We start from the raw sequence: 13,210 nt of genomic DNA on the forward strand, positions 1-13,210 counted from the left end.
TTAACATAAAGGCACAGTCAACTTAGTGTATGTAAACTTCTGACCCACTGGAGTTGTGATACAATGAATTATAAATTAAATAATCTGTCTCTAAACATTTGTTGGAAAAATTACTTGTGTCATGCACAAAGTAGATGTCCTAACCGACTGGCCAAAACGAAAGTTTGCTAACAAGAAATTTGAGGAGTGGTTGAAAAACGAGTTTTAATTACTCCAACCTAAGTGTATGTAAACGTCTGAGTACAACTGTGTCAATTTAGGTGTAGGAATGCAGCTCGTGCTTTCATAGTTTATAGTGGATATCAAGGCGGATTTAGGCGGTCCATAGCAACCTACTGACCTGAGTTTTGCTGTGCGTATTATTTAACTGCGAATAGCCTAGGCTTACATGACATTTTATGGAATTTCTACATTTTGAATATGACTGGGCCTATAGTTAACTTTATTTCACATTCATTAATTTGCAAGTATGTATTTATGGTAGGCTATTTAAAGCTCTGAGCACATCATGGACACCAATAGGAAGGGGCAGGAGATGACTTTCAGTAGAATGCCTACTACAACTCTACTTGAAAGGGCACGCACCTCAAACTATGACAGCAGCGCTAAATGAAACTATTTTGACAGGTACGTTTCTACGACATCTGAATTATCGAAGTGTGCCTATTCGATGCTAACACTTTAGATTATTAGACTATGCTACTTTAAATATGTACATTCATTTTTGCGGCGTTCAATGTGTTTGCATTACATTTTCAACTCTACGGATAGTTTTTTTTTATGTTGCCCTAAATAAGAAATGTTTATGTGCGCTCCAGGCAACAGCTGGTAGATACAGTGCGTGTAGGCTGATCTACAAGAAGAAATTATTATAGATAAGAGCGATTTTTATTTGTCAAAGCTGTCAAGAATCGATTATCATGTCACAAGAATCAGACCCTCGATGTTTAGGCTATTGGAAAGGATCATCAAGATCACCGTGCACTTTCAACACCCTGTGAAGTTCATTATAAATTATTTCATTAATAAACTGCATGGTTTCCCAAGTCGTAGAGGGAGGACCACACAATATATCATAGCGTGACTTCAATTTTACTTCGATATTATGGTTATTATATCAATATTTGCTCATAAAGGCGTTTCCCCCGCCGTTGGTTCCATAATTTGTTTTACCGATAGCAAAAGATCTACACATTTCGAACGAACAAACATAGTCGCAGCCGACATGTTTTTTTTTTCATTTTTATTTTTTACATGTGGGATGACTTCACTCGCATAAAAACGGGATGGATACGCGGTTATTGAGCCGATATTGGACAACGATCTTTCTCTCCTGTCACACTGTAAGATGATACTTATTTATTTTATTTTATCTTGATTAACAATTGATCAACTACATTTTGACCAGTTGTTTAAACATTGACAACGACTATTATTACAATAAGATTAAATTGCATGTTTTGTTCCATTATGCCTATACGCGTGTGTTTGAGTGTAGATAGGCCAACATTCAAGTGTTATTCAAGTGTTATATTTGGGTGCATACTGACTCTCTTCTAGTCCACTAAAGAAACTACATTTGTTATCTGTAATAGCCTACGGCAAAGCTCTCGTTTGAATCTTAATGTCACGTTGACACTGCCAATGTCATACTATATATGTAATTTCAAGTCCTATCATTCCCTGTAAAATATGATGACCCTTTCCCATTAGAAGTGACAACACCAGTGACATTTTATTTCTGATACAAATATTAGTGACCGTTAATGTCAGGTGTCATTATTTCTGAGAAGACAATGTCTGTGTAATCCACAGATCTTTATTCAGTCAAGCTCGAAGACAGAATATAATAAAATAGCAAATTAACTGAACAGAGTGGGCACATGCAGGTAAAACAGTATTTAGGCTAAGCTCTATTTAAGCATTTAAGTAAGTTGCCTTGTGCCGGAACGGTTCATAGGTAGGGGTACCAGTCTGTTTAGCTATCATGCCACTCCTTGCTACCCCTGTCACGCTAAACATCTTTGGCATGTGACAAAGAGTACAAGGAGTGGAATGTTAGCTATATCCTATTTCTGTATGGTTGATTTTGCAAAGACTTGGATGTTCAATGTTTTGGAAAATGAAACTGCTTTTTATCTATCTGAATATTTTATTTACTCTGTCCGGAAACAAGATCTAATAGTGGCTGATACCATACTATTTAAGAATATCAAGATTTTAATCGGTTTCCTCAAATACCCGAGGGGAAATGTCATTACCACCAAGTCATAAAATTAGCTTTTTTAGTTTTAAAGGAAATTACAGAAATATAACATTATATAACATTTAACATCTTTTTTTTTACTATTTCGAATTTTTCTTAAGTATATGCATTCATCATTGTCATGTCTAAATGTCCATAAATGCCTTGATGATGTTACATTACTTTAGAAATTATCTTAAGAACTTGCATATAAGGTTCACATGGGGCGGCAGGGTAGTGGTTAGAGTGTTGGACTAGTAACTGGAAGGTTGTGAGTTCAAACCCCCGAGCTGACAAGGTACAAATCTGTCGTTCTGCCCCTGAACAGGCAGTTAACCCACTGTTCCCAGGCCGTCATTGAAAATAAGAATGTGTTCTTAACTGACTTGCCTGGTTAAATAAAGGTAAAATAAAAAAATAAAAATTAAAGCATATGGGAAAAATCATCAATATCAATTGTAATTTAATACACCTTTGCCTCAAAAATAAAGATTTTAATGTAATTGTTGTACATGTTGAATTTGTATTGAAGATATAGAACAGATCATTCCTTCCAATTCATCCCAAAGGTGTTCAATGGGGTTGAGGTCAGGGCTCTGTGCAGGCCAGTCAAGTTCTTCCACACCGATCTCAACAAACCATTTCTGTATGGATCTGGCTTTGTGCATGGGGGTATTGTCATGCTAAAACAGTAAAGGGCCTTCCCCAAATCTGTTGTTACAAATTTGGAAGCACAGAATCATCTAGAATGTCATTGTAAGCTGTAGCATTAAGATTTCCTTTCACTAGAACTAATGGGCCCGAACCATGAAATTACAGCCCCAGACCATTATTCCTTCTCTACGAAATGTAGGACAGATGATTTTTATGCGCTACACGCTTCAGCACTCAGCAGTTCCGTTCTATGAACTTGTGTGGCCTACCACTTAGTGGATGAGCTGTTGTTGCTCGTAGACTTTTCCACTTCACAATAACAGCACTTACAGTTGACCGGGGCAGGTTTAGCAGGGCAGAAATTTGACAAACTGACTTTAGAAAGATGGCATCCTATGACGGTGCCACTTTGAAAGTCACTGAGCTCTTCAGTGTGGACCATTCTACTGCCAATGTTTGTCTATGGAGATCGCATAGCTGTGTGCTCGATTTTATAAACCTTTCAGCAACGGTGTGGCTGAAATAGCCGAATCCGCTAATTTGATCCACTAATTTGAAGGGGTATCCACATATTTTTGTATATGTAGTGTATGTCCTTGTCCTCTCCTTGGTTGATTTATGGAGCATCTTATAGAAACATTTAAAATAAATCATTAAAGTCAGCACTAATCATTGTAAGTCACATAAATAGACATCAAAATCACTCAATCACCTGAACATAATACAACATTTAATGGTCTTATTTAGCAAATAAGTGTTCATTTTGTAATTTGTTTTCAGGTCCTAAGGTAAGTAAAAATGTATAAACTAATACATTTTGTCATTACCACCACATCCTGTCCTTAGCATTACAGTTCGTTATGTGGTGGTAATGATGTGTAGTGGGAATGACATTTTAACAGTATTTGGTCATAAATAGCAGGGATTATAGCATGCTCACTCCAGTTGAACAGCTAGAATACAATGTATCCTAAATACACATAATTAAAACATAATTTTAAAACATCTAATTATTATAGCCTATTTGGTATTGAAGTACAATAAATAAGAACATATTTTTTTTCTATCATTTCCTGACCAAATTGGAATTCCCCTCCGTTGTGCTCCACAGTCACTATTCATAGCCATGGTGACCAAGTACACTAACTTTTGAAAATGTTACTATTATGTAATTTGCTTGTCACGATGGTAATGACACAATACTTTGAGAGGACTGTATTTTGTGTACAAAAAGTATAAAATATAAAATGGCTTATGCACATCTAATATGTATATAGTTTCCATTTATTTGACTCTTTTTTTAAACAGGTGCATTCAATATTTTGTAATTATCAAGACTTTTGTAAGTGTAATACATAGAAGATTGTCAAAAGTCTGGATGTGAGACAGGACAAAAACAGTGCAAAACAGTTAAATCCAGACAGAAATGCTTTAGAAAATAAAAAATAAAAACATTTTGAAAACTGAAAAAACAGTTTAAGGTTATTTTATTCTCTACGTGATGAAACATAACATCTAAATTAAAATGTTATCTTAAAAATCTAACCCTGAGACACAAAAAGGCCCGTGTCGGCAATATCTCCCATATGCTGTTTGAAGAAAAATAAACTGAATGTCAAACCAATATCAAATCATGTGAAACAAGTGTAACTGTCACGTATTATCAAGGTGGGTGGAATCAGGCGCAGAGAGCAGATAGTGATACGACAGTTTATTCTCCGGCGCACAAAAAACACGGTCAACCCAACACACAGGGTGAACAATCCAACACAGGATCAAAGACAGACCGGAGAATAAAACATAAGCACTACACCAACTGACATGAATACAAATAACAATCCCGCACAAAACAAGGGCGGGACAACCTACTACATATAAGGACGTTAATTAAACTAAAATACACACAGGTGAAACTAATAAGACAAAACCAACAGACAAACGAAAAAGGGATCGGTAGTGGCTCGTAGGACGGTGACGACGACCGCCGAGCACCGCTCGAACAGGCAGGAGAGCCAACTTCGTCGGAAGTCGTGACAGTAACATAGTAGCCTAAGGAAGTAAATATTATTATTATTATATATTTTTAATCACAGTAGTTGAATATTGAAATGTAGGCTTATTTTGAAATACACTTAAAGTATTAGCATATATTTGAAAATACATATGGCCTGTTTTGGTATTTGAAATAATCTATTTGAACATATTTTCAAATTGAAGGCCATCATAGGAAGTTATTTGAAAATACTTTCAAATACTTCCAATAGAAGCAGTGGTTTTGTGTCACATTATTTGAAATGACTCAAATAAATAGAAAATAAGTATTTCAAAAGCAAATAATAATAAAATACCCATGTATTTGAACCCAGGTCTGAAACACATGACTGATTAGTGTCTTATTGGTCCGATCTGTCCTTTAGTGACATAGATCTGTGTCTGACTGTGTCCATGATGCGCTGCCTCGTTCAGAAGAAAACATACCTCGTCATTTTATCTCCACTGCTACTCTTCGCCCTCCTCCGCTACTGGACTCGAAGGGCCACCACCACTGTTGACGTGGGACCAGGCCAGAGCTACAAGGCACAGAAGGTTCTGAAGGAGAGGCTGCAAAATGTCCAGAATAGTTATGGCGATATCCCATATATCCTGAAGGAAAGTGTGGCAGGGTGAGTTCAAATGGGCAAATGGTATAACACATGTATAACACATTCATAAATGGCAAAAATGATAGTCACAAAATAACAAATACAAAACAAGGTTTGGAAGTGTGTCCTAAATCTAGGAGATATAAGAGAACTCAGGAAATATATATATATATATATATATGCATTTTAATTTTTTACACATATTTAACCAATTTTTTGGGGTAGACACAAAACTACATTCATACTTCCATTATTTGTTTTAAACGGGTACTGGTTTCCATCAGAGTCGTGTGACACTTATGGGGGTCATAAAACGTGTTCGTGAGACTCTCCCCTTTCCATAGTGGGGACCCATTAGTTTGCAGGCCAAACTGATTTTCAAACACCCACCTTTCATCGCAGAGACGGAGGTGCGACATCGGTGGATGTGGTAGATTGAGACATATCCAATGCAAATAATATAAAAACAGATATCTCTAGATAAAATGGACATATTTTTGTGTATATTCCATTTGGAAATTACATTTGAATTCGGCCAAACTGAAATTCAAGATCCAATTACAATTTTCTTCATTGCGTTTCAAATTTCGAACTACTTCCTGATTCGACTCAATCAAATCAACCTGCATGGTTTCCATTGCACTAATAGTGACTTATTTTGTCCCATACTCTTACCAACCGTGCACAACGCTCTTCATTAATCTCATTCAGGCGTCTGGCACTGAACGTGTGTGTGTGTGAGGCAGATAAGAAGCCTGCCATCGACCTGCCTTTTGCCCAAGTGCTGTTCCCCCGTGTCTGGGCTCAGGATGACTTCCACACAGCCTTCCAGGAGGCAGAGCTGGCTCAGGTGAAAAGTCGCAGGCAGCAGGAGTACAACAGCTTCCAGCAGAGGTAACTGTACAGTACACTGAAGTGTTGTGCTTTGCAGTGCATTGGAATTTAATGATTTGCTTTGCTGTGCACCTTGCAACTATATACTGCAACTCCCCACTGTTTTCAAGTTATGGGCCCACCCTTCTTTGCCTTCTCTCCTTCGATTGCAAATATGTGACGTACATGACGTGTTTACAATGCTGCTTTTAGTTTTAAATCACCATAATGCTGGAACAAAATTCAAAATACATTTCAACTTGATGTTCTCTGCATGTGTGTGTGTGTGTGTGTGTGTGTGTGTGTGTGTGTGTGTGTGTGTGTGTGTGTGTGTGTGTGTGTGTGTGTGTGTGTGTGTGTGTGTGTGTGTGTGTGTGTGTGTGTATTTATGTTGTGTATACAGGGTGCATTTGTAAAAGAGACCTAGGTCTCAATACGTCTTCCTGTTAAAAATAAAGATACAAAATAAAAGTACAGTACATCATCATACTTTAGCTTGAGCTTATTTCTCGTCTGGCTAACCTCTATGTTGGCAGGTACCAGACTCCCGCAGACCTCCTTGTTATAGCAGAAGCCAACAGTCCCCTACAGTACCCTACCCAGGGGGTGGAGGTTCGCCCTCTCAAGACTATCGTTATCCCTGGTAAGACTAAACAAAGTAGTTATTCCACTGAAAAGATTTACACTCTGGGTAGAAGGGATTTTTGAAGCTTTGTTGTATTTATCGCCTTTGCCCCAACCATAACTGTAGAACCTTTCAAACAAAACTAACCTGACCTTATGACTGAAGATGGAATTCTCTTCTCTTTTTTAAGGGTTGGGTCTGAAAGAAAAGCATAGACAACTTCATACAGTAAGTTTATCTCCATTTATAATAATACATTGAACAAAAACATAAACGCAACATGCAAAAATTACAAAGATCTCACAGACTTACAGTTCATATAAGGAAATCAGTAAATTTGAATAAATATAATAGGCCCTAATCTATGGATCTCACATGACTGGGAATACAGACATGCATCAGTTTGTCACAGATACCTTGAAAAAAAGGTAGGGTGCGTGGAACAGAAAACCAGTCCGTATCTGATCAGACCACAATTGTGACTCACCACCTGGATGTGGTCCTATGTAGCAACATTTGAATTTTTTTTTTTTTTTTTTTACATTGGATACAAGTAGAGACTCAGAGCTGCAAAATGGTATATCATACACTGCATTTTTAACCAGCTCTGCTGCCAACATTTTCATTATGCTTTTTTGCCAAACTTTATTAACACTGTCCATATTCAACAGGTGTTGTACACTTTATCTTAAGACATGTAGCTAGCTAGCTAGGTAAACAATGAACCTAGCTAGGTAAACAACATTTAAGATCATACACGTCACGTAATGTTAGCTAATGAGCCAGCCAGCTAACGTTAGCTAGTTAAACAACAGTGAACATAGTGCCAAATCATGTCGTTACTACCCTGCATGAATCTGCTGGGAGCTAACCAACCAGGTTCAATGTTAACTAGCTAACATTAGGCTCTAACTAGCCAAGCAAACAGTTATGGGATACAAATAATAATGTCATACACATAACGTTAGCTAGGGAGCCAGTTAGCTTGAAATAAAACAACTTTCTGCCAACAATAGAAATGTGTAATATCTGAAAATGTAGCTAGCTAGACTATCTTATCCATATACATCATCATGATGGACGCGTCTCTCTGTCACGGATCCATGCCACTGATGCTTTTAGTTTGAAGATGTAATCCGGAGACAGGTGTTTTCCAATGATTTCCACTGATTTCGATCCTCTAGAAAGTGCAGAGCAACACTTATGCAGCTCCACTACACTATACATTTTAAAACGCTGTGTTCTACAGGATTACCAACACAGACTGACCAACTCAAATAGACAGAAGCCTTCTTTATGGCAGACCAATCTGAACTCCTCTCTCGGCATATCTAGCCCACTCATTATCTCAGCCAATCATGGCTAGCGGGAAGGTTGCTGGCTTTTTCTGTGACTTAACCAATAAGGCTCGTAATTGAACAATATTATTTGTATTTTCAGATGGCATACAAGTTTGTTATTAAGGCACATGAAACTTCACATGTTCCAGAAGGCATGGTTTGCTAACTATCTGTCTGATAGAACTCAGTGCACTCAATTTGATGGGCTTATGTCTGTTAAATTGTCTGTCTTGAATGGTGTGCCCCAAGGCTCTGTACTTGGTCCTCTCTTATTCACTATTTATATAAATGATTTAGACAAAAAGGTCCAAAATGCACAACTTCTTTTTTATGCTGATGATACTGTTACTTACTGTTGTGCAAACTGCTTTTTATACTGTTCAACATACCTTGTGTCAAATGAAGCTTATCCTCAATACTGACAAAACTAAACTAATTGTATTTTGTAATGCAAGAAATAGACCTCTGAACCTTTCACCTATTACTACCTGCCAGGGCAAGGAGATTGAGGTTGTAACCTCATATAAATATCTTGGAATTTTAATTGATGACAGCCTCTCTTTTAAATTGCATATTCAACAATTTACAAAAAAATTGAAGCTGAAATTGGGATTTTATTTTAGGAATAAGGCCTGTTTTTCTTTTGAAGCCAGAAGGATCCTAGTATCAGCTACATTTATGCCTTTACTAGACTATGGGGATATTTTATATATGAATGCTTCCGCTCAGTGTTTGAGATCAATTGGCACTCTTTACCATGGCACTTTGAGATTTATTTTAAACTGCAAAACCCTTACGCACCACTGCACTTTGTATACCAGGTTTGGCTGGCCTTCTTTAGTTACTTGTAGGCTCAGTCACTGGTATACTTTTATTTACAAAGCCATTTTGGGTTTACTACCTTTTTATTCGTGCATTTTTATTGTTCAGAAATGTGGTGGGTACTCTCTTCATTTGCTGGTCTTTATCCTGCTAACTGTTCCAAATGTCCGAACTGAATTTGGTAAAAGGGCTTTTTATGTACTCTGCGCCATCGTCTTGGAACACCTTACAAAATACTTTTAAACTGGAAGAACTTGTGTCCGTGCTTTACCATACTGAAACATGAGGTGAGAATGGCACGACAATGTGCCTCAGGATATCGTCACGCTATCTCTGTGCATTCAAATTTACATCGATAAAATGAAACTTTGTGCATATGGAACATTTCTGGGATCTTTTATTTCAGCTCATGCAACATGGGACCAACACTTTACATGTTGCGTTTATGTGTTTGTTTCAGTATATGTTTGTTGTAGTGGCAGGTAATCTAGCGGTTAGAGCGTTTAGCCAGTAACCGAAAGGTTGTTTGTTCACCTTGTCGGCTCAGGGAGTTGAACCTTCTGTCTATGTACCCTTGAGCAAGGCACTTAACCTGTAAGTCGCTCTGAACAAGAGTGTCTGCTAAAATATAAAATGTTGATTCATGTTTAACATAAAGTGATCTACAATGATTTTGTGACCATTGTAATTGCCCCAAGCAGACTAGTTATTTGAGTTAAACTGAATCCTCCCTATCATGTCCTCTAGGTGAATCTGACTGCTACCCTGGGGACATTTGATGTGTTAGCCACCGTAGACGGGGTCTCCATTAGAGGACACGGAGTGATGCACATGACTTTGTCCAGTAGACTCCTCTCCACTCTGAACAGACAGCTACAGTTTGTCACCTACACCAACACCTTGTTCCACCCTAGGACGGCTGACACAGGTTGGTCAGCCCCTCAGTGTGTGTCTAGTCCTGAGTTCTGATACTGCAATACAGGGTTTTGAAAACTAACTTTTTAGTGTCTGCAGCTGTACAGGAGCTGTATGCCATACTATATAATACAACTTTATTGTCAATTTAGTAACAGCAAACAGACATGTGTCTTTTGTTCTGTTCTCAACTCCCGCCACCCAATTCCCCATTATCATGCCACTACCTGTCATTCCACTCCTTGTCACGTTTTACTTCAGTACGACAACACAGAGATAGATACACAACGCGTCATTTCCTGCATGTCTCAAATTCTTTATAAACTTGTCTATTATTCCCTGGAAGGGGCACACAACTAGCCTACACTATAATTACACAGTCCGTGTTTAGGGAAGAGATCATTCCGCAACTGGAGAAAAAGCCGTTGGTGTGGTATTTAACATTCTATGTTGCAATGTAGGTGTGGTAGACTATAGATTACAGCTTGTTTGCTGAACGAGACTTTGAGTCTAGAGAGCGATTCTAAGTGAGTTTAGCTGTTTGGGGAAAGAGATGTTGGCACAGAGGCAGACTATGGGGAAGCAGTGTTTTGTGTTCAACAATAACTGTGTTGTCACTATTAATTTCCATATGTTAACGTGGATGTTACAAAAATAACAAGTATCTGTAGACCTACTGTTAAACAAGCTTGATCTCTTATTGACCATTAGGTATTGAATGTGAAGTGAAGTACATTTTTGTTTTGTTCATTTGATTATATTTAATCAAATGAACTATACTGTAATGTGATACACTTGAGATATTAGAGTGATGAAATATGTTTCTCTGCTCTATTGCAGTGCAGTTTGAGACTGATGGACACCAGTCTGTTTTTACCATAAAGGTTGCACATGCTGTTATTCCCAAGCTCTATCACTCAGGTTACACTGGAGGTATGTAGTGTATGGGTTGTTCATTTGGCATTTGACCACTGTATAGTTATTTGAATCTGTACAGTTATTGCAGGGATCCAAGGTCCTAAATGTTGCAATGTTGTATTTTGGCCCATTTGATGGGAAATCTATTACATTAAAGTACTTATAGGACAATTCCACCCCAAAACTATCTTTTGGTTTTTGTTTTATTAGTCCATTGTTGACATAGCCCCAAAATATTTTGCTTGTCAGCAATCAAGTTTTCAAGACATGTAACTTTCAAAATATAGACGTCATCACGTAGGTATCCCGAGTGGCGCAGCGGTCTAAGGCACTGCATCTCAGTGCTAGAGTCGTCACTACAAACCTTGGTGCAAGGCTGTATCATAACCAGCCATGATTGGGAGTTCCATAGGGCGGCGCACAATTGGCCCAGCTTCGTCCAGGTTAGGGTTTGGTTGGGGTAGGCCGTCATTGTAAATAAGAATTTGTTCTTAACTGACTTGCCTAGTTAAATAAAACAATTATGCATTTTGCATAATATGGGGGATGATTTCTGTATTATAAAAATAACTAAAGATAATTATAAGTATGAATATTCATAATTGGGTACAAACACGCCTTTCCTTTTTCCTCAGAATACAACATAAGCTCACTTGTCACCATAGCTACCAAGACATTTCTGCGTTATGACAAACTGCAGGATCTGATTGACAGCATACGGGAGTTCTATCCCACCGTCACCATAGTGATAGCAGATGACAACGAGCACCCCCAGCCAGTGATGGGTCCACACATTGAACATTACATTATGCCGTTTGGGAAGGTAAGCAAACTTTATTTTGGGAAGTGTAGCTCCTGTTTCATCACAACAATCTCTCAGTTCTGGTCTTGGGGGACCCACAAGTTGTCATTTTGTTCCAGCCCAGTATTTCATTTACTTGTGACTCCCTCCTGGTACTCTGATGGTCTCCATGTCCAGGATTTAAGAACACCTTGGCTATCAAACGTTCGGCTATTGCCAAATTGGTAATTAAGTCTTTGTCCTGTCTGTTCACCTCTGTGCAGGGTTGGTTTGCAGGGAGGAATCTGGCTGTCTCTCAGGTGACCACCAAGTATGTGCTGTGGGTGGACGATGACTTCCTCTTCACTTCCAACACCAGGCTGGAGAATATGGTGGAGATCCTGGAGAAGACCACCCTAGACATGGTGTGTGTTTGTGTGTGTGTTTGCGTGTGCGTGCTCATAGATCTGGACCTGGTGAGTGATGAGGGTGAGGCCTCTCTGAGAGGAATAATTAAAACCAGGCTAGAGTCAGGTTAGAACCATAGTAGAACCTGGGGTGGAATTGGGGAAGGGGGCGCGCATGGGAACCGAGTTCTCAAAGTAAAAATCATATTGACATGTACGTATAATGTTTTTTTGGGCTGGATTAAACTGTTTGTGGTTAGTTCCCAAAGGGGTTTCATACAGTAGCCTAGGCTAGGGGGTGACTTTCTATCCACTCCAAACCTGGAGCAAAACCACACCCACAAGTAACCTAGCAACAATCAAAACTGCATGAGAGCTGAGAGCGGTGATTGGTTATTCAAAGAGCCTCATCCTGGCAGGTGAAAATGTGATCGAAGTCCAAAGTTATTTACGATGTCTTAGCTTTGAATTTGGTCCAATATTACTGGATAAAGTACAAGCATAATTTATGTGTGGTAACTGTTGTTTACTGACTTGCAAAACTTCCTTGCATAACTTGATTTTAGCAATACTAGTTTGAAAGGCTTGCATGCAAAACATGATTTTAGGAGATAAAATATCTACATTTTAAATTCAGGCTGTAACACAACAAAATAAGAAACAAATCTAAGGGTGTGAATTAATACTTTCTGAAGGTACTATTCTTTTAATAATTCTTCAAGTTCTGTCAAATTGGTTGTTGATCATTGCTAGACAACCATCTTCAGGTGTTGCCATAGAATTAGATTTTAAGTCAAAACTGTAACTCTGCCACTCAGGAACATTCAGTGTCTTCTTTGTAAGAAACTCCAGTGTCGATTTGGCCTTGTGTTTTAGATTATTGCCCTGCTGAAAGGTGAATTCATGTCCCAGTGTCTGGTGGAAAGCAGACTGAACAAGGTTTTTCTCTAAGATTTTGCCTGTGCTTAGCTCCATTCTGTTTATTTTT

The 13,210-nt window shown here is 38.3% G+C and overlaps 1 protein-coding gene and 1 long non-coding RNA gene across 11 annotated transcripts in view; one reads left to right on the forward strand and one right to left on the reverse strand.

The window, feature by feature from the left end:
• The first annotated feature begins 246 nt into the window (after window positions 1–246).
• The window catches only part of LOC135504014 (beta-1,4 N-acetylgalactosaminyltransferase 1-like), a 27,543-nt gene continuing 14,579 nt past the window's right edge, over window positions 247–13,210 (forward strand). The window contains exons 1-9 of one of the 4 annotated variants that reach the window (XM_064922259.1): window positions 248–627; window positions 5,317–5,562; window positions 6,253–6,435; window positions 6,951–7,057; window positions 7,230–7,267; window positions 9,949–10,129; window positions 10,957–11,049; window positions 11,670–11,857; window positions 12,100–12,240. In XM_064922259.1, the coding sequence (XP_064778331.1) occupies window positions 5,345–5,562; window positions 6,253–6,435; window positions 6,951–7,057; window positions 7,230–7,267; window positions 9,949–10,129; window positions 10,957–11,049; window positions 11,670–11,857; window positions 12,100–12,240 (1,149 nt within the window). In that variant the 5' untranslated portion in view covers window positions 248–627; window positions 5,317–5,344. The other 3 variants (XM_064922260.1, XM_064922261.1, XM_064922262.1) reach the window with 3 other exon arrangements.
• Window positions 4,168–6,400, reverse strand: LOC135504016 (uncharacterized). Of its 7 annotated transcripts, none has more exons than XR_010450049.1 (3): window positions 6,312–6,400; window positions 5,378–5,500; window positions 4,168–4,948 (listed from the first exon to the last, which is right to left on the reverse strand). It is a non-coding gene; the product is annotated as an uncharacterized LOC135504016 (long non-coding RNA). The 7 variants fall into 7 exon arrangements; XR_010450047.1 differs by having other exon boundaries at window positions 5,378–5,542; window positions 6,312–6,399; XR_010450048.1 differs by lacking the exon at window positions 6,312–6,400 and adding an exon at window positions 6,221–6,307 and having other exon boundaries at window positions 5,378–5,542.

The sequence above is a fragment of the Oncorhynchus masou genome, chromosome 18, assembly GCF_036934945.1.
Source record: "Oncorhynchus masou masou isolate Uvic2021 chromosome 18, UVic_Omas_1.1, whole genome shotgun sequence".
NCBI lineage: Eukaryota > Metazoa > Chordata > Actinopteri > Salmoniformes > Salmonidae > Oncorhynchus > Oncorhynchus masou.